Source organism: Mustela lutreola, chromosome 9 (genome assembly GCF_030435805.1).
Source record: "Mustela lutreola isolate mMusLut2 chromosome 9, mMusLut2.pri, whole genome shotgun sequence".
NCBI classification, from domain to species: domain Eukaryota; kingdom Metazoa; phylum Chordata; class Mammalia; order Carnivora; family Mustelidae; genus Mustela; species Mustela lutreola.
The window spans coordinates 23,619,821-23,646,886 of record NC_081298.1 but is presented as its reverse complement, the minus strand read 5'-3'; the positions used below and the strand labels follow the sequence as shown (position 1 = coordinate 23,646,886).

The following is a 27,066-nucleotide window of genomic DNA, read 5'->3' as shown; positions in this document are numbered from 1 at the left end:
GAAGACCTGCTTGCAAAACCTGAATGCCTTTCTGCACCTGTATCCTGATGTGGATTGGTTCTTCCTCACCAGTCTCCTTCCCCCATATTTAGGGACATCACCAGTCGGCCAAAGCACTCTTTTCCTTGGTGCCAAGACAGAACCTACCTCAGAACCCTTCTCAATAAAGTCTCCACGCCCAGCGTGGAGCCCAGTGCAGGGCTTGAACTCACAGAGATCACGACCAGAGCTGAGATCATAAGTCAGGCGCTTAACTGACTGAGTCATCCAGGTGCCCCTATAACCAACTTCTAAATTTAGGAATGAATGAAAGCACCTTTGCTAGAGATGATAAACCAGGAGTTGCTTAGGAAACGGTGGCAGTTCATTTTAAAGTTCTTAAAATATTGCCCCCTCCGTATATGTTTTGTTAATTTTTCAGTCCTGACACGTATTACCTCCACTTTGAGAAATATGTTAATCATAAATACTGAAAAAAAAGAACAATATCAAACAGGAATAAAAAGAAAGAACAAAACCATCTAGAGAGTGTCAACGTTCTACTGTCTACAGGGTCCGTCACAAACGTGCCAAACAACAAGTATACCACATTTAGTTGGGCGAATTGTGCCTTGCAAGAGGACAGCACATCTAAATGGGAACTATTTACTGGTAAACACAGTAATTTATAACTTTATTGTGATAATTTACCAGTAGATGGCAGTAAAGTACCTTGTTATTACAAAATAAGCTCAACAATTTCAGACAGCAAGAAATAAAGGCGCGTTGAAGAGGAGTCACTTCTACTTTGCATAAGGGCTTGATATGGGCAAGTAATGGCTCACTGTTAGGAAAAAAATACTGAAAAATAGAAAAGAGTGATAACTACAGAATTTAAAAGAAGTGGCAAAAAAAAGGAGAAATATTTTTAGTACTTAAAAACCTGTTTTCAGGCACCTGGGTAGCTCAGGCGGCTAAGTGGCTGCCTTTGGCTCAGGTCATAATCCCAGGTCCTGGAATCGAGTCCTACATCTGGCTCCTTGCTCAGTGGGGAGCCTGCTTCTCCCTCTTCCTCTACCCCTCCTCCCTGCTCATGCTCTCTCTCTCTCAAATAAATAAATAAATAAATAAAATCTTTTTTAAAAAACCTGTTTTCAAAAATATTCTGAAATTTTAAGTTTTTTTTTATTACAGTATAACATAAAGACATAATGATACACAAGTCCTAAGTGTAATTCCTGATGATTTTTTAGAAAATGTACAATGCTTATCTATGCCTAAATTGAGAAATAGAACATTGCCAGCTTCACAAATGCCCCTTAGTGCTCCCTTAACAGTCATTACTCACACCCCTGAGGGTAAACAGTATCCTGACTTCTAGATTAGGCATAGATTAGGCATGCGAGACATTGAACTTTATACAAATGGAACCACAGAGAGTACTCTTTTGAGTCTGGCTTCTTTTGCTTAGTTTTATGTTTTTGAGATTCATCTATATTGTTAACATATAGTTGCAGTTTGTACTTTTCATTGCTGCCTAACATTTTATTAATTGAATATATTGCAATTTATCCATTCTACTGATGGTGAATTTCCACTTTAGGTCAATTTCTTAAAGTGCTACAGTGAATATTCTTGTATGTCTTTGGATGAACATCTGTATAGTTTTCTGGATATTTCATGTATATATATAGATATAGGTATATATCTCTCCAGCAGAAAACTATACAGATGTTCATCCAAAGACATATCTATCTATCTATCTCCACAAACCTAGGACCAGGATTGCTGGTCATAGAATTTGCATGTGTTCAGCTCTAGTGGATATTGCCAAATCCTTTCTTTTATTTTTTTTTAAAGATTTTATTTATTTATTTGTCAGAGAGAGAGAGAGCACAAGCAGGCAAAGTGGCAGGCAGAGGCAAAGAGAGAGAAGCAGGTTCCCCACTGAGCAAGGAGGCTGATATGCGACTTGATCCCAGGACTCTGGGATCATAACCTGATCCGAAGGCAGTGGCTTAACCAACGGAGCCATCCAGGCGTCCCAAATCCTGTCTTTTTTTTTTTTTTTTTAAGATTTTATTTATTTATTTGACAGAGAGAGATCACAAGCAGGCAGAGAGGCAGGCAGAGAGAGAGAGGAGGAAGCAGGCTCCCTGCTGAGCAGAGAGCCCGGTGCGGGGCTCGATCCCAGGACCCTGAGATCATGACCTGAGCCGAAGGCAGCGGCTTAACCCACTGAGCCACCCAGGTGCCCCCCAAATCCTGTCTTTTAAAAACTGCTTTACAGAGATAGAATTCACAGACCATACAACTCACTTATTTAAAGCACATAATTCTGCTTTTTAGTACAATCACAGGTGCAACCATCACCACAGCCAATTTTTATCACTTCAAGAAGAAAACCTGTACCTTTTAGAGATCGCCTTCCTCCCAATCCCCCATTCCCCAGTCCCTAAAAACCACTATTTTGCCTTCTGTCTCTACCAGTTCGCATGTTCTGGATATTTCATGTATAAATGGAATCATACAGTATGTGACATTTTGTGTCTGGCTTCTTTCACTTAGCATAATGTTTTCAAGGTTCACTCCTGTTGTACCGTGTATCGGTACTTCATTACTTTTTTATGGCTACATAATATTCCATTGTATGAATATACCACGTTTTGCTTATCCATTCATCCACTGATGGACATTTGGGTTGTTTTCACCTTTTGCCTTTTGTGCATAGTGCTGCTAGGAACATTCATGTGCAAGTTTTGTTTTGAACACCTGTTTTCAATTCTTTGGGTGTATATAACTTGAAGTGGAATTGCTGGGTCATATGATAATTCTAATCATTAAATGCCAAACTGTTTTTCACAGCAGCTGCACCCTTATATTCCCACTAGCAATTTATAAGGGTTCCAATTTCTCCAAATCCTCACCAACACTTATTTCCTTTAAAAATGATTTTTAAAATAATATTATTATAGCCAACATAGTGAGTGTGAGGTGGTATTTATTTCATTGTAGTTTTGATCTGAATTCCCTCTTGACTTATGATATTGAGCATCTTATCATGGACTTATTGGTCATTTGAATATCTTTAGAGAAATGTGTAGTCAAATTCTTTGCCCAACTTTTAACTGGGTTGTTGAACTGAAGTGTGATTAATAAGCACACCCCTGATAAGGGTCTGGGTACTAGACCCTTATCCCATACATGGTTGCAAATATTTCTTTCATTTGGGGGGTTGTCTTTTCACCCTCTTGATAGTGCCCTTTAATGCTCAAAAGTGTTTAGTTTTGATGCATTTCAATTTATCTATTTTTTCTTCTGTTGCTTATGTTTTTGGTATCATATCTAAGAACCAATGCTAAATCCAAGTCATGAGGATTTCCTCCTATGTTTTTTTCTAAGACTTGTCTTAGAAAACAAGTCTTTCTAAAGACTTGTATAGTTCTTATGTTTAGGTCTTATATTTAGGTCTTTGATCCATTGTGTGTTACTATTTGTATGTGATATGGGGTAAAAGTTAAACTTTGTTCTTTTTTATGTGGATATTCAATTGTACCAGCACTATCTGTTGAAAAGACTGTTCGTTCTCCATTGAATGATCTTAGCACCATTATCAAAATTCAATTGATCATACATATCTACGTTTATTTCTGGACTCTCAATTCTATTCCAATGGTATGTTCAGCTTCATGCCAGTACCAAACTGTTTCTAAATACTGTAACTTTGATTTAAATGTTTATTTTTTTTCACTTTTAAAAAAAATTATGTTTTTATTTACTTATTTTTAATAGGCTTCAAGCCCAATGTGGGGCTTGAACTCATGACCCCAAGATCAAGAGTTGCAGGCTGTACCAACTGAGACAGCCAACACCCCCGTAGTAAGTTTTCAAATCAGAAAGCTTCATATCTTAATCAAAACATGAAGGAAATACCCAAAATATCCAGTTTAAGAAACAAATAACAAACAAATGGCTTTGGCTGCTTTTGCACCACCTCACTTGTTCCCACTCCCAACACAGCCAAACATAAATCAATCCAGAGCCGTGGTTAAGCAATAGTCTTTCTTTAATTCCCCTTTGCAAATGGAAGCCCCTGAGCTGGTCCCCACCCCCACCCGTACCCACAACCTGCCCCCACCCCAGATGCAAGGCCCCACTTCAACTTGGTGGGAGGAAGAGAGGAGCACCCCCTCCCCAGGATGGTCCATTAAAAAAATCCTAGTCATTTAAGAAATGAGGCTGGGGACAGGAGAAGGGAGCTGGAAGACAAGGTCCAGGTCAGGCCAGACTGGAGATGTTGGGGTTGTGAGGACCCTTGAGAAGGGTTTGCAAGCACATCCCTAAGCTCAGGGCCGCATGGCTGAGGGAAAGGAGACAGACAGACAGCCTGACTCCTCAAGGAACTGTCTGCCTGGTTGTGGACATGGACATTCACCACCACCACCACCACCATCACCACCACCACAGGCTTCTGGTTAGAGAATTTTCCAGTTACTCTGGGATAGGGTTTGTTAAGTATCCCCTCTGGCCCATGATCTAGGGCATCCCTGGGGTCCCCCTGAGACCAAACCTGGGAGAAGGAGGGACTCTAGGAACATGCAAAGCGGGGGAACAGAGACCCCCGCCCCACCCCGCTGCTCTACAGGATGGTGGCTCCAGCTGCGTCTGGGCTCCGAGGGTCCTTCACACCAATGATGAAGTTGTTGGTTCTCCGGCTGCCATGGACCCAGGATAAGACATCTACTTTCTCCACATGGTGACCCCTGGCTTCCAGGAACTCAATCTCTTCCTCTGTGAACTCACCTGAAAACCATCCCCCCAACATATATACATTCAGTGTTCAGAGCACTGACTCAGGAGTCCCACGGTCAGACCTGAGTCTTGGTCCTGGATGCCCACTGTATGATCTTGGGCAAACTGCTTTACCTCTCTGAGCCTCAGCCTCCTCATGCATAAAATGGGGATTATATGAGAGCCTACCACATGAAGTTGTTGTAGGGATTTAAAGAGATAAAATACAGAAAGCACAGAGATCAGAATGCTTCATATAGTATGTGATCAATAATATATTTTCATTCTTAATATTGAAAGAAAGGGCTATGGGCTCTTCATCGCCACATGCCTAGGCCAAACCGCCATCATTACTTGCCAGGATAGCCAAAATGCAGCCATTACTGCATAGCCCACTGACTGGTCTTTCTGGTTCCAGTCCTGCTTCCTTATAGCCTAGTGACACAGAGCCAAAGGGATCCTCTTAAGCCATTAGTCAGACTACTCACTTCCCCTTCTCAAAAACTTCCAACATCTTTGATGACTCTTAGAAGAAAATCCAAAGTCCTTACCAAGGCGTCTAAGGCACAACATCATCTGGGAGCTCACGACCTCCCTAAACTCCTCTCCTCACTTCCTTCCATTCTCTCCCTTAACTCTGCTTTAGCCTCCTTGCTGTCCCTCAGGTAGGCCAAATATGCTCCTGCCTCAGGGCTTTGCACAAATTCTATTTGGAATGCTCTCCTCCTAGATAGTCACAAAACCGGCTTCCTTACTTCATTCCAATCTTGGAGGAGGACTTCCCTGACCGCTATCTAAAATGGCAGCCCTGTCATCCTCACCTTGCTTTGTTTTCTTTCCACATACTTATTGCTACTTGTTTACTTATTAATTTATTTACTATGTCCCTCTCCATTAGATTATAAGCGTTTTGAAGGCAAGGATGTTGTCTTGTTGGCCATCGATGCTCATTGCCTTTACATGGATAAATGAAGAAATCCCCACCCTCTTAACGTAAGTTCAGGCCCTCGCATTTTTCTTGCTTGGTCCTTTATCTTAGTTGCCTCTGTTTCCCCAACTTAAATTCTCCCCCCTTCAATCCATTTCCCCTAAATAAAACATTTCAGGTCTATCCCATCTCCAGTCAAGTGGATAAGCCCATGCTTCTTACCAAGAACCTCCAGGATAAGCCCTGTAACCTTACCTCTTACTGCTCCTCAATAAAGATCTGGCCTTCTTACTTCTGCAGATAGGATAAGGTAAAGATATAACACTGAATAGCCGTGAATCACCAAGTCAAACGTGTTTTTCCTTTACAGTTCATTTTCAATCCTTTAGATGATGGCAAAGACTAAGTTTTAGTCTGGACCCTAACATTTCTAACCTCCTTCTTCAATAGAGAGAGCAGGGCTCAGAGCCTTCTGTGGGCACCATATTCACGGAAGATCTACAAACAGTTGCCTTGTCGTAGTTACTTATCTTTTATTTGTGGCAAATGATGCTACTTTTCCATGTGTGATTATGATATTGGATTTATTTATTTTTTTAAGATTTATTTATTTATTTGTTGGACAGAGAGCGATCACAAGTAGACAGAGGCAGGCAGAGAGAGAGAGAGAGAGAAAAAAAGAAGCAGGCTCCCTGTTGAGCAGAGAGCCCGATGCGGGACTCAATCCCAGGACCCTGAGATCATGACCTGAGCCGAAGGCAGCAGCTTAACCCACTGAGCCACCCAGGTGCCCCTGGATTTACCTTTAAAATACACTTATGGGGCACCTGGGTGGCTCAGTGGGTTAAAGCCTCTGCCTTTGGCTCAGGTCATGATCCCAGGGTCCTAGGATTGAGCCCCGCATCGGGCTCTCTGCTCAGTGGGGAGCCTGTTTCACCCCCCTCTATCTGCCTGCCCCTCTGCCTGGTTGTGATCTCTGTTTGTCAAATAAATGAATAAAATCTTTAAAAAAATAAAAAATAAATAAAATACACTTACACTGAAAAAGAAGTCCATTTATAGAGGTACATATGTAAATAATGGCTCAGATGGTATGTAAATGTGGCAAAATTCATGAAGGTGCTGGATAAATTCTTAAGTTTAAGAAACATGGTCTTTAGGAGCCAGCAGGCGTCCTGGCTGCTTTCTGAGTCATTCTTTCTGGCTTTTGACAATTTGTCCAGAATGTTCTGGGTTCTAGACAAGCCAAATACCTAATCATACTTCAAGACCCAGCCCATAGCCCTTAGTGGATGAACTTTCCCTTTGCTAAGCCTCTGCTCCTCATGTTCCTGTCTTAGACTGTGAGCTCCTTAAGGGAGGCTAGGATGAACCAAATCCAACCATCACCCTACCCTGGCCCAGGTAACTTAGCATCATAGGGCCCCACATTCAGGAGAGATCAGAAGTTATTAGTTGGGATAGCCTCATTATCATCATGCCAGGGTGTTACCAGCCAGACCACAGGGTGTGATTGCTGAGGATTTAGGTCTGTGACTTCTAATGTACTTTAGTCTAGGAGACAAGTGGTAAAAAACTGAGTCTTTGGTATCAGCTAGGTATATGCTCTAATCTCAATTCTGCCACTCACTGACTGATTTTTAACCTCTGTGCGTATCAGTTTCTTTGTAAAATGCGGATGATAATACCAACTAGGCAAGAACCATGTCTCATTCAATGTTCTATCTCTTTTGAACTTGCATAATACATCGTCTGTTGTAATAAAAATTCCTCAAAGCTGTACCTACTTTCCCATTTACAAAATTAAGTTGTGTCTAAAATTAGGCACCTTTCTTAGAGGAAAGTCTATTTTCTCACTGTAATCTACAAGGTCCATGATCTGGCCCCAACCTGCCTCTCTGGCCTCATCTCACTCTCACTCACCATGGTCTACTTTTTACTCCTAAAACATGCCAAGCCCATTTCTGCCCTGAATTCTTTGCATCTGTTCCCTTCGCCCACAAAACCTGCCCCAGTTCTTTGCATGGTGGGTACCCTCCTACTCTTCAGATCTCAGCTTAAATGTCACCAAAGAGAAGACTTCTCTAGTCACTGAGTCAGTCTCTATGTCAGCCTGCAGAGCACTTATTTTACTTTCTTATATTGCTTTGATTATTTATTTTCCTCTCTATCTGTAAATGCCATATCCTCAGCACCTAAGATAATGCCTGGCACACTGTGTAGGTATTCCATACAAACTGATGAATGAAAGGTTTGCAGAATGAAAACCGTATCTCATTTTACAAATGAGAAAACTGAGGCTCAGAGTGGAGACATGAATTTCCCAAGACCACACAACCAGTAAATGACAGATCTGGTTCTAGTCCCCAGATCTTTCACTGTCCCAAAGGAGTTAGCTGGAAGAGCCCAAAGATTCACTGGCAGCAGTTGTGCTGGTGGAGGCATGGACACCCTTGGGAGGAGCCCCTTTCTCTACCCGGCTTTTTGCCCATCCCATGGGGATCTCTGCTCTGCACTCACTGTCCACCTGCAGGAGGTTGGACTGCAGGTCTGGATGCAGACGGCCATGGGCCAGGCTGTCACTCAGGTTCCGGTTCAAGGTCAGAACATTCAGTAAAACCTGTGGGCAGCCAAGGGGTAGAAGTCAGGGCTGCCCCAGGGATGGGGATTCAGGATTCCCCAGATCTCACCCCTGGGCCAGACTTCTTACTCTTTGGAACCCTTATTCTAGGAGTATTATCTGAACAGCCTCAAGACAGTCATTCTCTCCTCCCTTCTCCCTGGCCAGGACAGGGATAATAGCTGGAGTAGTCCTAGGGCACAGCATGGGTACTTTTAGCTTAGAGGTTAGGAGTGTGGGTATGCTCTCAAAACAAACTCTCTGCCCATTCTTATGCAACTGGACCTAACTTTTTAACCTCTTTGGGCTTTAGTTTCCTCATATACAAAATGGGAATAAGGATTTCTCCCAATGTTGGGAAGGCTAAAAGAGCAAGCACATGTAACACCATGCCTGGTGCTTAGTAGAACTCCATAAAGGTTAGCTGTTGTTACTGCATCCATTTTACAGATGAGGAGACTGAGGTTCAGAGAGGTTAAACGAATGCCCCATCATGCACTTGGAAATTGGCAGCACTTGGGTTGGGGCCCAGGACTGTCTGATTCCAAAGCTCAGGTTACTTAACTCACCACCTGCCAACGTAAGTGCCTGGCACATAAATCAGTTGCTCAAAACATTCGTGTAACTGTTGTGAGACATTCTGGAGAGTAGACACTTCCTTTCAAAATCAGACTCTAAAGAGGGCTGCTTGTCTCTTTAGATACTGAGCAGAGGCATCATGGGACTTGAGGTTGACAGACCTAGGCTGCCCAGGTGCTAAATCACCTCTCAGTTCCACTGACCCGTGATTGCTCATCCAATCTAGAAGTCAGGGAGCTTCAGGGTTCCATTTTGGCTAAAAAGCTCAGCACAGCCTATGCCCCCAGTACCCAGGATGGGCCTGTCACAGCAGCCTCCGCCTATGTTTGTTGAGCTAGAGATGAGACCAAGCCAGAGACAGGAGGGCACCTACAGTTTAGGGCACAGCTTGGCTACTGGCCACAAAGTGCCTACCATGGAGGAAACCTCACCTGGGTCAGTCCGCTGAGGCCCCGGGCAGCTCCATTGGCCCCCAGGGCGAGGTAGGTCCCACAGAGCCCCTCCGCTGGCCGGACCACGGTGGGCAGCAGGAAAGACAGTGGTCGTTTCCCTGGCTGCACCGAATTCTCCTGTTGTCAGAGCACGGAGACCACAGGGAGATAATAGGTGGGGCAGCTTTTCATGGGAGACTGGTCCCTTCCCAGGCCACAGTTTGCTGTCTATGAAACAGGCAGGGTCCCTGGATAACTGGGGTGGATGTGGACCCACTGAGTTGTTATGGGGCTACCATGGGTGCGAGGGGAGGGTACCAAGCCAAGACAAATGGCTAAAGGGAAGAAGAGGATAATCTCCACCCTGGTCATCCCTATCTCTCATTGTCCTGGCAGGGCCCCAGCATGCCCTGAGAGTAAGAGTATTGGCCTCCAACTAGACCAGAATTCCTATCTCCTTCCTCCCTTGACTAACAAGAGGGCTGAGGCCAATCAGCTCACCATCACAAAATCGTAGACCACTGCACTGAAAAGTGCCAAAGCATCAGATGAGGGCTAATATCCTTATTGTACAGATGAAGGAACTGAGGCCAAGGGGGGGGGGCAAACTTTCCCCAGGTCACACAGTGAGACAGGGACAGAATGGGACGGGGTTTCTTCAGGCCCAAGCCCCAGACTTGGGCTGCAGGTGAAGCAGACACTTTGTTTAGGCTCCTTTTCTTTATACTAGAAGTTCCTAGAGGAAGTAGGGAGGGAGGAGCAGCCATACTGCTATACTTCCTACCTAGCTTCAAGGTCCCCAAGGGAGGAGGGATGCAAGGCCCTACCAGGCTGGGTGCAGAGTGGTTAGCAGTCCTGTTGGGCCACGAGAAGTCTAGCATCTGGCTGTTGAGCAGGATCCCCGAGGGGGTGATGAGGCCACTGCCAAAAGGGCGGTTCAGGGAGCTGGGGATAGAGATTGGAGCCAGGTAAGCCCTGAGGTCACCCTCATTCCTATCTGGCTCCCAACTCTTCCTGGTCCAGATGATCTCCAGTGCCGGGTTCTGTGTCTGAGCTGGCATACCTGACCATGGCCACAATGAAGTCGTCAGGGCCCATGATCAACACCTGAGCAGCTGTGGGAGCCCCATCCAACTCGTAGACGGGCAGAAGTGGGGCAGGGGCCGCCTGGGAGTCATTGATGTGGCCCCGGAGGTAGGCGGCTTCTACCTTGCTGAAAAGACAAGGGGTAGGAGATTAATACACAGCAGGCTCTTATTACACCTCCCCTACCACACTATGATGTCTGTTTGTGCAATTATTTGATTAACGTCTCCCTCCCCCACACCCTGGCCCGGAACTATTAGGTCTGTGAGAGCAAAATCTCTCATTCTGAGCACATGGGAAACATCCAAGAAATCATTGTTGAACTGACTGAGTTCGTTTAGGTGTTATCCAGATCCACTTTTAGAGCCAACTTTTATTTAGTGCTTAAATCAAGAGTCTTTTAGTTACTTGACTTTATTTACTCACTTAATCTTCTCTCTGAAAGTACCTGGGGCATAGTGGATGCTCAGATAATATTTGTTTTGAATGAACAAACAATTTATTTAATCTAATGTTTGTAGTTTCGAACTAGTTTTTTTAAAGATTTTATTTATTTATTTGACAGAGAAATAGAAAGTGCACAAGTAGACAGAGTGGCAGGCAGAGTGAGAGGAGGAAGCAGACTCCCTGCTGAACAGAGAGCCTGATGTGGGGCTCAATCCCAGGACCCCAAGACCATGACCTAAGCTGAAGGCAGTGGCTTAACAACTGAGCCACCCAGGTGCTCATGAAGAGTTCAGTCAGGGGCACCTGGGTGGCTCAGCGGGTTAAGCCTCTGCCTTCAGCTCAGGTCATGGTCTCAGGGACCTGGGATCAAGCCCCGAATAGGGTTCTCTGCTCAGCAGGGAGCCTGCTTCCCTGCCTCTCTGCCTACTTGTGATCTCTCTCTCATTCTCTGTGTCAAATAAATAAAGAAAATCTTTAAAAAAAAAAGAGTTTAGTCAGAGGAGGGTTTGTATAAAGGGATTTTATCTACTATTAGAATTCTTTTTCAAGGCACAGGAAGACTTGACATACAGTCAACCCTTAATAACTATTCGAAGAATTACTTGGGTGAATTTAATATAGGGGTGTGTGTGTGTGCGCGCGCGCACATATGTGTATGTTAGAGCTAGGCTGAAAACAACATGAAATTCTCCAGATCTTTTAAATTTGGGCTGAGGGTTTCTTACTTAATGACTATTAGTTTGGTGATTCTAGAACATTAGAGTGACAGGTTACCAAGGATTACTGAAGACTTTCATTCTGTTTTCAACCACAAATTTTGTGGAGGCCACGCAGAAGTGGTACAGAGGGCTTTGTTTCAAGTGGATTGGGTGGGGGGACAGAGGCTTTGCTTTTAGCCCTTATCCTTGTGACCCTGAACTGCTTACTATTTTTGGTTGTTGCTTTTTTTGCCTTTTAATTATAACCTGTTCATTTTAGTTTCATTGTTTTCAACTTATTCATAGAGTTGTTTGAGTAATACTACAAATTTATGCTAACTATATTTTGGGGTTCTGATTTTGCCCTTAGCTAGCCTTTCAGTCAGTCAGAGTAGCAATCAAATAGCAACCATTCTTACCCACCCATATTGCCAATTACTAATACCATTTGTTGAATATTTATTATGTGCCACACAACGTGTTTTGCACATATGACCTTATTTTGTCCTTACCACAACCTCGGTAAGGTGACTTGCCCAGTGCTGCTTAGCTAGTGGATCGTGAAGCTGGGATCTGAATTGAGTCAGTCTGACCACAGCTCATAATCTTACTATAGTGTTATGCTGCTAATGTGGAGACATTATGGTAAAAATCCTCATCACCTCAGGTATTTGCTTGGAGACTTTTCATTGTTCTTAAGTTTTCTTTTTCCACTTAAAAGGGGGCACAGGTGGGCCCAGATATGTGCCCTGCTAGAGTCAGAAAGTTTTAAGAGCCAAGTGATGCATACTAACTCATCAGACAAACAGGCAAACTGAGGTAAGTGCTGTGAGAGGCAACCAGTGTCACACTGAAGTGTAACTGAGCTGAAATTGACTTGGGACTCCAGGTCTTATTGCTGTACCAGCTGCTTTTGATCTGATCCCTTCCTCACACCCACCACCACCTCTGCCACGCTGAGAGTCCTGCCCTGGGACCCACCTGAGCATGTCATCCATGCTCTCAGTGATGGTAGAATCGTAGACAGGATCTCCCAGTCTGCTGGCCAGGGCTAAAGCGATCTTCAGGGTCTGAAAATGTAACAGGAGTGTGGAAGAGGCTGCCAGGCTCCTCCCAGCACCCACACTAATGATCCTCATGTGAGAAAACTTGGAGGTTAGTTCTGTCCCATGGCAGTAGCCCATCCCCCCACTCCCAGTATACCAAGACCCAGGGCAGGGTGGAGGGGTTGGCCTTGCCTCTGCCACCCAGTGAAGAGCCTGTTCCCGGGACACCAGCGTGGTGAGATTGAAGCCTTCAAGGATGTTGAGAGCACTGATGAGGGCAGGACCCGTATGCGGGGGTGGGGGACTGAGAACCAGGTGGCCTGGAGGAAAAAAAAAGAAATGACTAGATGGCAGGGGAGGGGTCAAAGCAACTCCACATTCCACCATCATGCAAACTGAGACTACTGCATTGGCCTCTCATCAGACAAGGAATCTGCCTTGAGAGGCAAAGCACGGAGAAGCAAAGGGACCCACACAAGTTCTCTCAGCAAGTCAAGGGCAGGGCCAGGACTCCAACCTAGAACACCGGCCTTCAGTTTCCTCTTCTGCACAAGGAAACTAAGGTCCAAGAGGACTGTAGTCTGCCCAGAGTCACACTGTAGCCAGAACAGGGACAGGTGTCCAGATGTCTAGATTCCTGGCCTATCATGTGTCTCCTTTTAGCTCCTCCCACAGGCCAGAATTCTATTCAGGGCCTCTTATGGTCCCATGACCCCCAAAACTTCTTGGAGGTGACAACCTCCTCTTCCTATTTGAGGCTCCTATTATTTGATGTTTGGACATTGAAGTAATAATGATAATACCTGATGCATAACGTTAACTGATTAACTCATTTAATCCTCACAATGGGTATTGTTATCATCCTCATTTTACAGGTGAGGAAAGTGAGGCACAGAGACGCAGTTGGTCCAAGTTTACAGGAGACAAAGGGAACCCAGAGCACTCAAGGTACTGGCATTGCCAAGAGAACCCAGGCTTGGGAGGAGAAATGTAAAATCAAATAAGCATTCAGTATCCACTCTGATCAGGGCAGCTTTCAACATCATCTCCTCAAATCTTCATGGGGGCCCTGAGAGGTAGGCACCGCTATTATCTCCATTTTCAGGAGGGAACCATGGCTCAGAGTGAAAAGTGACTTATTCAAGGTGAATGGGATAGCTGGTACTCAAACCCAGGTCTTCCTGGCTCCAAAGCTACACTCGTCCTCTGTTCCATATACCATCACCTCTGGTGGAATAATCAGGCTAGAAGTTGAGTCCTGGAAACTTGAACTCAGAGGGGAACTATTTTGGGGCTTGAAGTGATCCAGACCTCCTAGGAAGGAGAGAATCTGAGAACCTGGGAACCTTCTGAGGGACCCAGGAACCCACCACTTTGGGTTCAGCAAACATGGACTTCACCCATGTCAAAAGTTTAGCTTTCTGGGCTCCTTGCTGGTTTGAGATTGCTAGGTTAAGTTCCATTCTATCCTTTGGCCTCAGTTTCCTTTTGAAACAATGAGGGGACAGGTCTATAATTGTCTTGAAAAGTTTGTTCAATACGAAGCTAGATGGACTCATGAATTCTTCTTAAGAAGTACAGGGCAGGGGCGCCTGGGTGGCTCAGTGGTTTGGGCTGCTGCCTTTGGCTCGGGTCATGATCTTAGGGTCCTGGGATCGAGCCCCGCATTGGGCTCTCTGCTCCGCAGGAAGCCTGCTTCTCTCTCTCTGCTTGCCTCTCTGCCTACTTGTGATCTCTGTCTGTCAAATAAATAAATAAAATCTTAAAAAAAAAAAAAAAAAAAAGAAGTACAGGGCATTGAGAGTGGGGCTGAGGCAATACAGAGCCCAAATCAAGAAAACCTATGACCAGAACCCCAACTTGCAAGCCTGAGCCTTTGACTAGACCTCCCACCCCATATCCTAAATACTTGGGGTAACTGACACCACGAATACTGTAGAAGGTGGGCTGGCTCTGGCTTGTTTCAACAGTTGGCTGCCCAGGCAAGCTCACTGCCTCAGTTTCTCTCCTGAACAATGGGGAGGAGTCTCTAGGCCAAAAGGAGGTGGCCATGGACTGGGAGGCTTCTCCTGAGCAGGGACCCTGAGAGCTGAGAGAGAGGTCACCTCTGTACACGCCACACACGGGATTCTCCACGAGAGCACTGTAGTTGCTGAAGTCGTCCTCAGTTATGACACCCCCTGCGTGCTGGGCCTGCAGGGGCGAGAATGACCCACCACAGTTGTGAGCCACACACCAAAACTGTGGGCATGTGGGCTTGGCCTATGGTATATGTTTGAATCAAAGACAGACTTGATGTTTATAACTTTTGTGCTTTCTGCAATTTCCATCATGACCTTTAGGGACCCAACTAGCCCTGGGTACCCCGGGAAAAAGGAAGGGGAAAAAGCACAAACACTGAGCACCTGCTATGTATCAGACATTCTTTGAATGACCTCCTTAGATTGGCATCCAAGGCCCTTTGTGATCTGGCCCCCACCACCTCTCCCACTTCATGTCCTGCTATTCCCTGGTGAGCTCTGTACAGCCACCTGGAGTGACCTACAGTTTCTGAACACATGACTCCATGGCCTTGAACATACTACCTTCTCTGCCTACGTAAAAGGAACATTTTCTGGGATGCCTGGCTGGGTCAGTTGGAAGAGCATGCAACTCTTGATCTTGCGGTCCTGAGTTCGAGGCCCACATTGGGCGTAGAGATTACTTGAAAAAGAAAAAGGAACATTTTCTACTTACAGCAGAATTTGTTTATAAGATATCAAAACTGGATTCTTCACTTCATTACAATTAACTAAATCCACTCCCAAACCATGAACCCTGGACGATCCAGATAGGAATGACTCTCATTGGATATAACTAAGCACTCTACTGACCAATGAACCAGTTTTGTACAAATCGATGGGCTCATCATTTCCAGCATGGTAATTTTCATTTCTAAATTAGCATAACCACTAGGAATCTTCTCTCTTTCTCTCTCTTTTTTAAATTTTTTAGTACTTGAAACCCCTGACTTCTAATCTACCCACAGTGAACTATACACTGAATTTCTTGGCTCGTGTGTGTTCAACTTTGGGTTGTTTTTGTTTGTTTGTTTTCCTTTAAAGCTTAGATAGTCTTTGTTTGAGTCTCCTTCTCCCCCTTCTCCAGAAGATCCAGGTGTGGCTAATCAGAACATTCCTTTTCCATGCCAGTGATTTGGGAATAGTCATGACACCTATTGGGAAGTTTGGGAATAGTCACGAGACCTATAACAGGCTGATGAGACATAACCTGGAGGCTTTTGCTGTAACTATTGGAATGAGATATGTTCTTTCTCTGGGATGGTTTGCTGGAAGGATAGCTGGTGGGGAGCAGGTGTGGAGAGGATCTGATAGAGAGTGAATCCAAACAGAAGAAAGTAGAGATGTGGCAGAAAGATAGAGAGACAGACCACATCCTGGCAATGTGGATGGAGCTCTGGACCCAGCAGACCTACAGCCAGTACTCTGCTAGACTTCTCAGTTAAGTCCATTTGAGATGGGCATTTATCACATAGCCATACCTCTAGGACTCAGCATAGATTCTGACATAGAACAGCACTCTGTGAATGAAGAATGAATGATGGACCAACTCAATTCCCACAACCATATGGCAGAGAAACATATAATCACTCCAATGGTACAGATGAGAGAATCACAGAGTTGGTTTGTGTATCCTTACCTTGAAAATAATTTCCTATTTGGAGTTTTGAATTACTGACAACAGTTTTCAGAACCCATTACTACCTCAGGTTAAGAGTCTTTGGGGTTGTTTGGTAAGCCCTTGTGTCAATATCTCCAGTCCTGATAGTGACCAGTGAAGGAAGGTTTCCCTCAGTCCCTAGAGAACCCAAGAGCAGGGTGGGATTGTGGGCTTGGGAAAGCTGAGGCTGATCCTGGGTCTCTGCCACGCCTGGGAGGGATAGGTCAAGGCTCTGCACAGGTTGGCACCAGCCCTGGGGGACCCAAGGACACCTCTCTCAGTCAAGATAGAACAGCTCTTCATCCCTGGGGTCCTTTGTGCTTCATCCTGTCAACTGCTCCCACCCCAAACAACCACTGATCTGATTCCTGCCACCAGAAGTTAGTTTTGTCCATTAGAGAATCTTAAGTAAATGGAATCATCAGTACATTTATGCAGAAAGAAAGACAGAGACGGAAGGAAAGGGAAGATGTCCCTGCAGTGGGGTCCTTCAGGGCAGGGGGGCTCCCCAAGTGCTCACCTCGGCCACCATCTCCAGTGTGAGATTGCCTCCTGCGTAGAAGGCGGCGGGGCCGGAGGTGCCCAGCACATCCAGCACTGCGGCCAGGTCAGGCCGACGCAGCAGTGAGCCCGGTAGTGGCGGGTGGCCCAATGGCAGGAATGTCTCACGGAAACGCTCAGATGCATTGGGCGGAGGCTGTTCAGCCAGGGCACGGGCTGTAAGCAAGGACGGGAAGCTGGGTAGGGGGCTGAGATGCACCACAGGTGAGGTGGCTGAGTGGCTGGCCCTAAGAGCTCCAGCACCCCCCGGAGCATGTTATGGGGGAGATGGGGGGTGTATATGGGCCCTTCTCATATCCCCTCATTTGAGACTGCATCCCTATGAGGTAGGATGGGTAGGGAGAGAGCTAAAGGAGCAAATGGAAGAGAGGTGCTTTCTAGCTTGGGCCCTAAATCTTAGAGGTTTCCATTCCCCTTCCCATCAACCTCATGCCTTTCCCCCACCCCCAGGCCCCACTGACCTAGATCATGGGTCACGTTGAAGCCATCTTGGGCCACAGCTGCTGCGAAAGCCAGGACTTGGGACCATGGCAGCCTGGGGGGGCCGGAGAGCAGGGGTGGAGGAGATCCTGGGGGGAGGAGGAGGGGTCCTGGGGGAAAGGGGGTTCCTGGGAAGGAGAGTCCTGGCAAGGGAAGGGGATATGAGGAGGGGGAGTTGGGAAGGAAAGAATCCAGGATGGTAGGAAAAGGCCACCCAAGGAGAGATGCAGGCAGAGGCCCCTGGTCCCCAGGGGGAGGATCTTTACCTGCCATAGAGCTGGTGAGCTTCATGTAGCCCCTTCACCATTCCGGGGACCCCCACCAAGAGCCCAGGCTGGGCGAGGCGGGCAGGCGAGGGAGAGAGGAGACCAGGTCACTGGAAGGGGGGGGCTGGGCTGAACTCCGCAGAGCCCCAAGCCAGGGATGGGGGCTGGCACAGGGGAAAGACACAGGCCAAGTATCCCAGAGGAGGGACAAGCTCTCCCCAAGCAGGCATCCCTCCCATTTCCCTGACTTACTATCAGCAAATGCAGAAAGGCTTCCTTTATCTATCATAGTTGAGTGATTTATAAATTAAGCAAATCCTTTTAAGAGCCAAGATGTGACCAATTTAGATGGAAACTTGTCTACATTGGATTTTATCTACTCCTACCTTTTAAAATAATAGACAAGGGACTTTCATTTAACCTTTCCATGATCACATCACCATTACTCAGCTGTGATAACTCAGGCATGTTTGGCTTTTGCCACTGCACCAAATATCTATTTTTCCAAGTTATTCTATTTCTTCTGGATAGTGGGTTTGCCTTTTGCAGTTCCTCCTTAATCTTCCAATATGCTGTGTGTGGGGAAGGTTATGGTCATCAGGCTTCGAATGAAATGTGTTATAGTGCAGGAACTTTGCAAACTCTCAGGCTGCTCAAGCATCCTGATAGGCCGGGTTGCCAGGGAAGTAAGATGCTACTGTATTGCCCATTATCAACCATACAGATCTTTTGGTTCATTATTTTATCTGGGGGACTGCCTATCTCCTTCATAGCTTTAAGAGTGTCTTGCTTCACTCTTTTCCTCACTTCCTAATAATTACTCAGCAAAGTAATGTTTGGGTTAGCAGAAGGGCAGTGAAGGGAGACCCCCCCCCTGGACTCTCTCTTCTCACCAGGGTCCCCACCTTGGTTTCCCAGGATCTCTGCAGGGCCTCTTCCCTGAGGGCCCCTGGTGCAGACTCCCGGAAATCAATTAGGTGGCTCTCATTTCTTCTGATGTCGTGGACCAGCATTACGCCCCCACTGGGAGAGACACAGAAGGAGAGGTTGATAAGGTACTACCCCTCTAAACAATTAACCTGCCTCTCTTTCATCCCCAGTGGTGATGGCTGTAGGCTGTTTGTCACAGGAGTAAGATGTCTGAGCCCCTTCTAGCAGGGATTTGGAGACGTAGCCACTATATGAGGGTAGGGAATGAAATCAAAGGGGTTGGGGGCCCAGAGACCATGGACCTCTTCTGGCCTGTTACTGGAGACTTTAATCCCTGATTAGGGAAAACCCGGAGACTGGAAGAGCAAGATGTTCTACCTCCTGCCCCCACCCTAGACCACAGCTGGACCCTGGCCAGCTTCCTGCACCTGCCTCCACCATATGCCCCGGCTCCCTCTCCCAGGACTGAATTATGTAAGGATGGACTGTATCCAACCAAAAGGGGACCTTCTTTGGTGGGTCCTGCAGGGCTGGTCTTGCAGGAGCCAAGATATGGACTTTGTCAGCTTGTCCCTTTTCTGTGGCTTGTTTCCATCTAAGATGGGAGCTGCATCTGAGATGATTGGCCTGCAGCCAAGTAACATAATAGGGAAGGCAGGACAGATAAACAATAGGGAGTGGTAGGAACTATGGCCAATTGGACAGCACAAGTCCCGTCATGCTATTCAGCTCCAGATAATTGCAGCCATGTGGGAATGTGGGCCCAGTGTTACCAGGTCTTCAGATGGTTCCAGAGATATTGAAAATCTGGATTTTTATGAAAATTCTCAACTTTTTAACAATAGTAAATAAATTTTTAATAATTGTAAGTGTGGAAACCAAACTAATCTATGTGGTAGGTATGGTCTATGTGTGGCCGGTTTGTAATCTGTTTTAAGAGTTCTCAGTCTGTGGTGTATTTTTGGAGGATGGAGGGTCCATAGCTTTCATCATGCTCACAGGATTTGTTTTAAGGATTTGTAAACCCTAAAAGTTAAAGTATTCCTGCCTTAATTAGTGACAGTATACCCCCACCTGTGCACCTTACTTTATGGTTTATAAAAGCCTTCACCGAGTTAAGGAAAAAACAAATAAACAACAAGCTTGTTAAAACACCTCCTCTGACTCCATGTAAGGGTAAAATTGGGTGTAGAAAGACAAAATGCAAGGAGTTAGGGCCCAGCTGCCCCTCTGGTCAAACTTGAAGACCCCCACATGAGACCTACAGACCAGGACACAGAAGTAGGCCTGGGGGACTCCAACCTCCACAGCTGGGAGCACCTTACCCGCCTAGGCCAGAACTGTGTGGAGCCACGATCCCCAAACACAAGGCTGCTGCCACAGCGGCATCCACAGAAGATCCCTGTTTACTGAGCACCTCGATGCCCAGCGATGTGCAATGGGCGGCATCAGTGACCACGGCACCCTGGTGAAAGATCTGGGAAGGGAAAGTGGACGAGGTGGGGGCAGTAGGAGACCTCTGCCTCCTTAAGGCACCTCCACCAGCCCCAGAACCTCCACTGGTGTTGGGGGTGGGAGTCCCGCCTTCTTGTCCCTTACAACTCTTCCTAGATCGCCTCCAGTGCCTCTTACATGATCAGATCCCTTCCTTGCTCTGTCCCATTCATACCCTGAGCTCCTCCCTTTGGGACCTTCCTCTCTGTCCCACTGCCCTCTCTCCTTAACATTTGCTGGTTCCCTCCCCCACTCAGCCAGTCTGCAATCCAAGCAATTCCAATTCCCACAAGTCTCAAGAGCTTTCCCCCTCCCTCTTCTCCAGTTTCCTTCTCCTGTCCGCCAGCCCCAACCCCCTTACCTGAGGGTCTCCGAAGTAAATCTGCATGACCAGCGCCACAGTGACTCCCGTGGCAAAAGTGAGGCAGGCTGTGACAATGACTGTAAGTCCATCCTGGCGGCAGGAGCACTCGGCCGCTGCCGCAGAGAAAGGGTCCTTGCGCGTCTCCCGCAGTGGGGACCCGTCCTGGCTGCCCATCTCCGACGACGTGGATGGCAGCCGCTGCAGCCTTGCTGACTTCAGGAAGGAGTCCGGGTCTGCCGGCAGCAACCAGGTGGGTTTGGGCACCTTACCTGGACCAGCACCCCCCCCCCCACCCCGCGCTGTTTGGCTTCCCCCCTCTCCCTGCCCCCATTAAGCAAACCTCACTAGACAATACTGCTTGCCCTTTGGTGTCTCCCCAACGCACCCCAGAACAGGTCGGGGGCAGTCCCGGCTGAGTAGAGACAGGAGCCCTCAGCTGCGAGGCAGGGGGCTGGATGCCTGGCCCCTATGCCAAACTTTCTGAGACCTGAGACCCACTCAGGACCTAGGACAAACACTTCCTGGAATGGAGGGGGTTTGGGCCCTCCCTAGAAACCAGATCCTGCTCGTGCTGGGGCCCAGCTTGCTGTGGCAAGGAAGTAGCTACATAAACTGAATGGCCAGACCCTGGCTTCCAATCTTGCTTGGCTTGTCCATTCACTCACTCAACAAATACGGAGGGCCTGCTGTGGGTCTGTCTCTATGCTAGCTCCTAGGGAAAAGGAATAGACAGTTTCTGCCCTCATGAGGTTCACAGACCAGTAGAAGAAAAGAAACACGTAAACAAAGGAGTATATCATTACAACTTGCAGCAAGTGCTATGAAGAAAAAGGACGGAACGATAGAAAATAGTGGGTGTGTGTCGGGGGCTGCTTAGCGGGGATTTGGCAAGGCTTCTCAGTGGAGGTGACTTTTAAGCTGAGAACTAAGGGATGAGGAGCTAGCCATATGTAGACCAAGAAGTGAGTGTGTAGAGTGTTTCAGAAAGAAGGAGCAGTAGGTGCAAAGGGCCCTAAGGTAGGAATAAGCTTGGTGCAATAGGAAAAAACAAAACAAAACCGAGGCCTGGGTGGCTCTGGTGTAGTGAACAAGGGGAAAGAATAGTATGGTGGAGGTTAGCCCAGGTGCACAGGGCCCTATGGGCCTCGTGAGAAGCTTGGATTTTTTTTTTTTTTAAGATTTTATTTATTTATTTGACAGAGATCACAAGTAGGCAGAGAGGCAGGCAGAGAGAGAGGAGGAAGCAGGTTCCCTGCTGAGCAGAGAGCCTGATGCGGGGCTCGATCCCAGGACTCTGGGATCATGACCTGAGCCGAAGGCAGAGGCTTTAACCCACTGAGCCACCCAGGCACCCCGAGAAGCTTGGATTTAATCCTAGCTTTGAAACCAGTTCTCTAAAGGTCCTGTGTATTTGTGAAAAGTAAAGAAATCGCCTGGCACCTTGACCTTAATACCCTTGCTATGTATGTACAATGTGTTTTAAAAAGTCCATTCATTCAATAAATATTTTTTAAGCACTTGCTACTATACACTAGGAGTAAAACCCCTTTCAAAAGTCTGTGGGATGATGCTGAAAACTGACAGATTTTCCTGACTGAAATACTATCATGGTTCATCAATACCAACATGATAAATACCCAAGCTCCTTGACCTGGCATTCAAGGCCCTCTATAATCCACACTCCCCTCTTTTGTGTAAATAAGAAGCCACATACATATATAGAGAACTTTTAGAAAATATTTACAGTGGTTACTTTTGGGGAAAGATACTGACGGTGGGAATGAGATGGGGTAGGATAATTTTTTCTTTGAAATTTTTAGTACATATTTCTTTCTTTTCTTTTTTTCCAAATCAATGCATATATAAACTTTTATTTTATTTTTTTTTAAGTAATCTCTACACCCAACATGGCCCTCAAACTCACAACCCTGAGATCAAAAGTTGTACTCTACACAGACTGAGCCAGCCAGGCATTCCTAAATTAACACACATATTTTTAAATAAAGAGGAAAAATTGCACACAGATAGGAATGGAGAAGAAGACTTCTACTTTTCCTCATTGTATTCTTTCCCTTTCTCTCTTTTTTTCCTTTGGACCATAAACATGTAATTTATTTTAAAATTTTTATTTAAAAAAAGAAACTTGTCTTCTGGAAGCCTCCCTTAGCTCATCATGCTTGCCTCTACCCCTCGGCACCACACAGTCTATAAAAAAACTGGAATTCATTCAACAAACATGTTAAATACCTACTGCAGTCAAAGAATTCTCCTTGGTCCCTAGAGGTTTCAAAAGAAGTGCAGAAAATGGCTTTGAACTTACATTTATTGATGGTGACTATATTCCAAGCACTTTCCATACTATTCCCATCATTGAAGCACTCCTGTAACTTGTTGAAATAGGCCTATTCTCTCCATTTTACAGATGAGGAAATTTAAGGCTGGAAAAGGCGATCTTGCCCATTTAATGTTATAAAATGAATAAATGGCAGAAGCAAAAGTAACTCAAAACCTGTCTTCCATTGCTCCACAAAGTATCAGGAGTCATTTCCACATTCAATAACCAACCTTACAAGCTAATTCTAGCTGATACTTCCAGGTACTTGTCCTTAAATCTGTTTTCTCTAATCAGCTATGAGGGACCAAGAGGGGAAGTGATATGACTCCATCAGAGTTGAGCCTATTCAAGACTTTTTATCCCATCAGTCAATCATTAAGTTATTCATTTATTCAACAAAAATATTTACTGAGTACTCTACTGTGTAAGCACTAGTGCAATAATACCATTGATTTTACTGATGTGTAAAAGCAATAGCAGGACACTGGGAAAAGGTGAGTTTGGAATCAGAAGAAACAAGTCTTTTGGGAGAAAGACAATGAGTTTAATTTTGGTAATTCTAAATTTGTGGGACACCAATAGGAGTTGTCTGGAAGCAACTGGCCTAGTATGCATCTGATTTTTATTTGATTAGATGCCATTTTCAATCAACTTTCCATTTCAAAACACCATCTCCTCTCTCTCATTTCTTATTCACTCATTCCTGTCCAGAGTGAGTATATGACCTAGGCCTAGCCCATAACAGGCACCTCTCTACAGTCACTGGTTCAGCGACAGATATGTGATCAGCACCAGGTCTGTGAGACTCAAACTTAGTTCTATTGCTGCAACTATTGGGAAAGAGAAACGCTTTCTTTCTGTTTAGATTATTAAAATGGTAAGGTGAAAACCTGCTGCTACTGGGCGCATCTTGCTGCTACAGAATGAGAGGTCTGAAGATGAAGACCATAAAAAGGAAGGCAAAGCAAAAGACAAAAGCCAATTCCTTTTTAGGTACCTTGACCTAGCTATGCCTCAGGCCCCACATCCCTGAATTTTTCAGTTATGCTACGCAATAAAATTCTCTTTTAAGATTAGGTTTAACTGAGTTTTTTTTTTTTTTTTTTTTTTTTTTTTTTAAAGATTTTATTTATTTATTTGTCAGAGAGAGAGCGAGCGAGAGCAAGCACAGGCAGACAGAGTGGAAGGCAGAGTCAGAGGGAGAAGCAGGCTCCCTGCGGAGCAAGGAGCCCGATGTGGGACTCGATCCCAGGACGCCGGGATCATGACCTGAGCCGAAGGCAGCTGCTTAACCAACTGAGCCACCCAGGCGTCCCAAGTTTAACTGAGTTTTAACGGAGTTTATGACAGAAGAATCCTGAACAGAGTTGACTTGGCAATTCTAGAGATAAAGAGAGATCTTGGTTGGAAACTGAGGTCATTTCTGACTTGCTTATTCCTTTAAGGGCAGAATCATCAAAGACTTTTTTGAACCAAGGAATAACATGACCAGAAGTTCAGGGTGGCAGATAGATTGGGGTTGGTGGGGCAGGGGGCAGGGAGGGGGCAGGGAGTAGCTAGAAGCCTATGGGTAATATAGGTAAGAGAGGATTGGGGCTTAGTCTCCAGTGGTGATGGCAGGGATGATGAGATGGGACTGCAAGATACTTAGGAGGACAGAGAGCATCTGATCACTTTGGGAAGTAAGAGGAAGGAAGGAAGTCATGGATAGCTCCTGGGCTTCTACCTTGGAGATTGGATGAACGGCAGTGTTACTAACTGAGAATGACACTGGGGGAAGGGCAGGTCTGGGATGAGATGAATTCAGCATAGTACATCCTGAAGGTGAGGCACTTGTAGGACATCTAGAGGCCGATGCCTGCGACAGAGAGGAACTCATGGACTTGGAGCTCAGAAGAGAGTCAAGAATCTCCCCAACTTAAAAGTGGTCACCATTTTCCAGAGGGTCTGCTGTGGGGGAGCTGGCATTTGGTTCTGGGGAGTGGTGAGCTGGAGGCTAGCTGGGTACAACCAAGGTACTGGGTAAGAGGATGGGGCAGCATTAGTAAGTAAAACCTCCAGATTGAGAACACAGGAGATCATGTCAGTCAACAGGCTAGTCCAGCTGGTTAAAGGAACCTTGGGGCTTAGAAGTAGTGGTCTGGGACATAGCTTTGAAATGACTACATAGATATGATGGTAAGGGTCCTTGGAACATTAATGCACAACCGTGGCACAAGGTGCAGATTCCCAGAAACTCAGGCGACAGGGGTCTCTGCTGGATTTTTGGAAAGATGAGAGCAGAACCTGTCGTAATTCTCCAAGGTACTCCCTGAGGCTTGAGAACTCCCTCCCCTGATATTCTTTCATCTTGAGATCTCTCTCATTCATTTATTCAACAATTTTTATTGAGCACTTAGCACTGTGCTGGACATTGGAGAAAGGATGGAGAAAAAACAGTCACAATCCTGTCTTCATAGGGCTTAGAGACATGGAATAACCACATGATTGCTCAAATAATCACAGACTTGATAATTGCTAGGACATTTATAGGGAGCCAGGAGAAAACATGTCAGGGGCTTCCAATCTCTAGGTTAGGAGCGATAGGCATTCCCAGTAGAGCTGGAAGAGGAACCTGAGGCCCAGGTCAGGGTAGATGTGCCCACTGTCATACAGTGAGTCAAGGCAGTGCTGGAACAAGAAGTAGCATTCCTGACCCCTGGAAAAAGGTCCTGGTTTCAGGCTGTTATCCACCAGGACACATCTTTCCACTACTTTCCCTATTCCAGGGTTATTCTCTCTGGAAAAGAAGTTTTGACCTGCAGCTTGGATATCTGATGCCCATAAGCACCCCCGGCCTTCCCTACTCTTCCCTCCAGGGAGGCTACAGTCTAGTTAGGCTGGCAAGGGCTGCTAGTAAGGGCCAGATGACTGGAAAATTGTGAAGGGGAAAAGAGTTTGGGGCTGTCAGGCTGGGAATAGCTACAGAAGGGCCAGGCTAGAGAAGGCTGGGTCAGAGAAGCAGGATCTGCCAGGCTGGTAAGGGAGAAGGCTCAAGTGCAGGCACCGGGAGGAAGAGTGAAGCACAGGGATGCTCTGATGTCAGGAAGTGACGTTGAGGGAAAGAGGGATGGGGGATGGAGCATGAAAAATGGAGAAGAGGATAGAGCTGGGGCACATGGATAGGAGGGAGAGCCCTAGGGAAGAAATGCTCAGAGAGCTCTTGGCCCTTAGGTCTGCCCCAAGCCCTGTGCCCCCCTCCCTAATCCCACCCTTTGCAGTCCCTTCAAAGGCTGAGAACACAGCAAAATCCTAGAGCCTGCTTCGTAGGGGGCAGGGTACCTTACTAACATCCTGACCTGATCCATGGCTCCGGGAGGGGTGAGGTAATCCACAGGGCAACGAAGGCACTCTGGTCCCCAAGGACTCTGAGAGGTCATGCAGTCCGTCCGCCTGTCTCCCAATATCCACCGCTTACAGAGAGATGTAAATCATGTTTTCCTTAACTCTCCCGGGATGTGAAGAGATTCTCAGCTAAGGTCTCTCCTTCCCACAACCCTTGCCTGTGGGGAAGTTCTTCTCAAGACCTAGCCTTACCCATCCTGCTGCAGTCTGACTTGGTTTCTCCTACCCTGTTCTTTGGTGACTAAGGGACGGCCTCTTCTAGGTGATTACAGCTGTTCCTTAGCATCTCCCCTCCAACCTTCCTTCCGTATTAGTTGGTTCTTCCCGAGCGGCAACCCCAAACCCGGCTGCTGCAGTTCCTGGCATCATTCACCCTTGTCGCATCCTAAGCCTCCAAGGCAGAAATGCATCTCCATCCCCACTAGATAACGAACGGAGACAAGGGAGGAGGGAGAGGTCCAGGTGGAAGGGAATGAATTAGGGAGATGGAAGCTGGAGGTGATGCTTCGCGTAGATGAAGGAGGACCGGGGACGTCCCAGGGGGGCAGGGACGGGGCTTGCGGGCCTCACCGGTATCGGGGTCTCCCAGGAAGGCGTCCTCGTCCTTGCGGCCCCTCAGAGGGGCCGCGGGCGCCGGCTCGTCCTCCGGCAGCCTCGGGAAGCTGGTGATGCTCATGTAGTCCACGGGCGAGTAGGCGCCCAGGGCGCTCTCCTGACTGGCCTCGTTCTCCGCCGCCATCCTCGCCCGCGCCCCCCAGCAACGCAGCGCCTGCCGGAAGTGGTGCGGCGGGGGTGGGGGCGGGGGTGGGGGCGGGTGGAGGGCGGGGCCTGAGCTCTTGGGCTGCCAGGAGGGGGCGCCTCACCCCATCCCCCCCTGGCGTCGGGCTCTGCTTGAACACTCCTACCCGTAGCGCTGTCAGCCTGCAG

The 27,066-nt window shown here is 46.7% G+C and overlaps 1 protein-coding gene across 2 annotated transcripts; it reads right to left on the bottom strand.

The window, feature by feature from the left end:
* Window positions 1-4,101: 4,101 nt before the first annotated feature.
* Window positions 4,102-27,066, bottom strand: GGT7 (gamma-glutamyltransferase 7). 2 transcript variants are annotated; one of them, XM_059133469.1, is made up of 15 exons: window positions 26,710-27,064; window positions 20,418-20,653; window positions 19,888-20,039; window positions 18,538-18,655; window positions 17,633-17,700; window positions 17,348-17,421; window positions 16,846-17,042; window positions 14,711-14,798; window positions 12,798-12,925; window positions 12,541-12,629; window positions 10,392-10,541; window positions 10,156-10,273; window positions 9,329-9,466; window positions 8,219-8,318; window positions 4,102-4,782 (listed from the first exon to the last, which is right to left on the bottom strand). In XM_059133469.1, exons 1-15 carry the CDS (start codon window positions 26,876-26,878, stop codon window positions 4,619-4,621), a joined length of 1,989 nt encoding a protein of 662 aa, XP_058989452.1. In that variant the 5' UTR covers window positions 26,879-27,064; the 3' UTR covers window positions 4,102-4,618. The 2 variants fall into 2 exon arrangements, with proteins under 2 accessions (XP_058989452.1, XP_058989453.1); XM_059133470.1 differs by having other exon boundaries at window positions 4,720-4,782; window positions 8,226-8,318; window positions 26,710-27,066.

Bases quoted from the DNA above. Each gene is read 5' to 3' on its own strand.
- GGT7 (XM_059133469.1), bottom strand. From the start codon at position 26,878: ATGGCGGCGGAGAACGAGGCCAGTCAGGAGAGCGCCCTGGGCGCCTAC. The intron at 20,040-20,417 runs GTAAGGGGGTTG...TTCCCTTCCCAG, and splicing joins TTTACTTCGGAGACCCTCAG to ATCTTTCACCAGGGTGCCGT. The intron at 17,701-18,537 runs GTGGGGACCCTG...CGCCTCGCCCAG, and splicing joins AGAGATCCTGGGAAACCAAG to CCTGGGCTCTTGGTGGGGGT.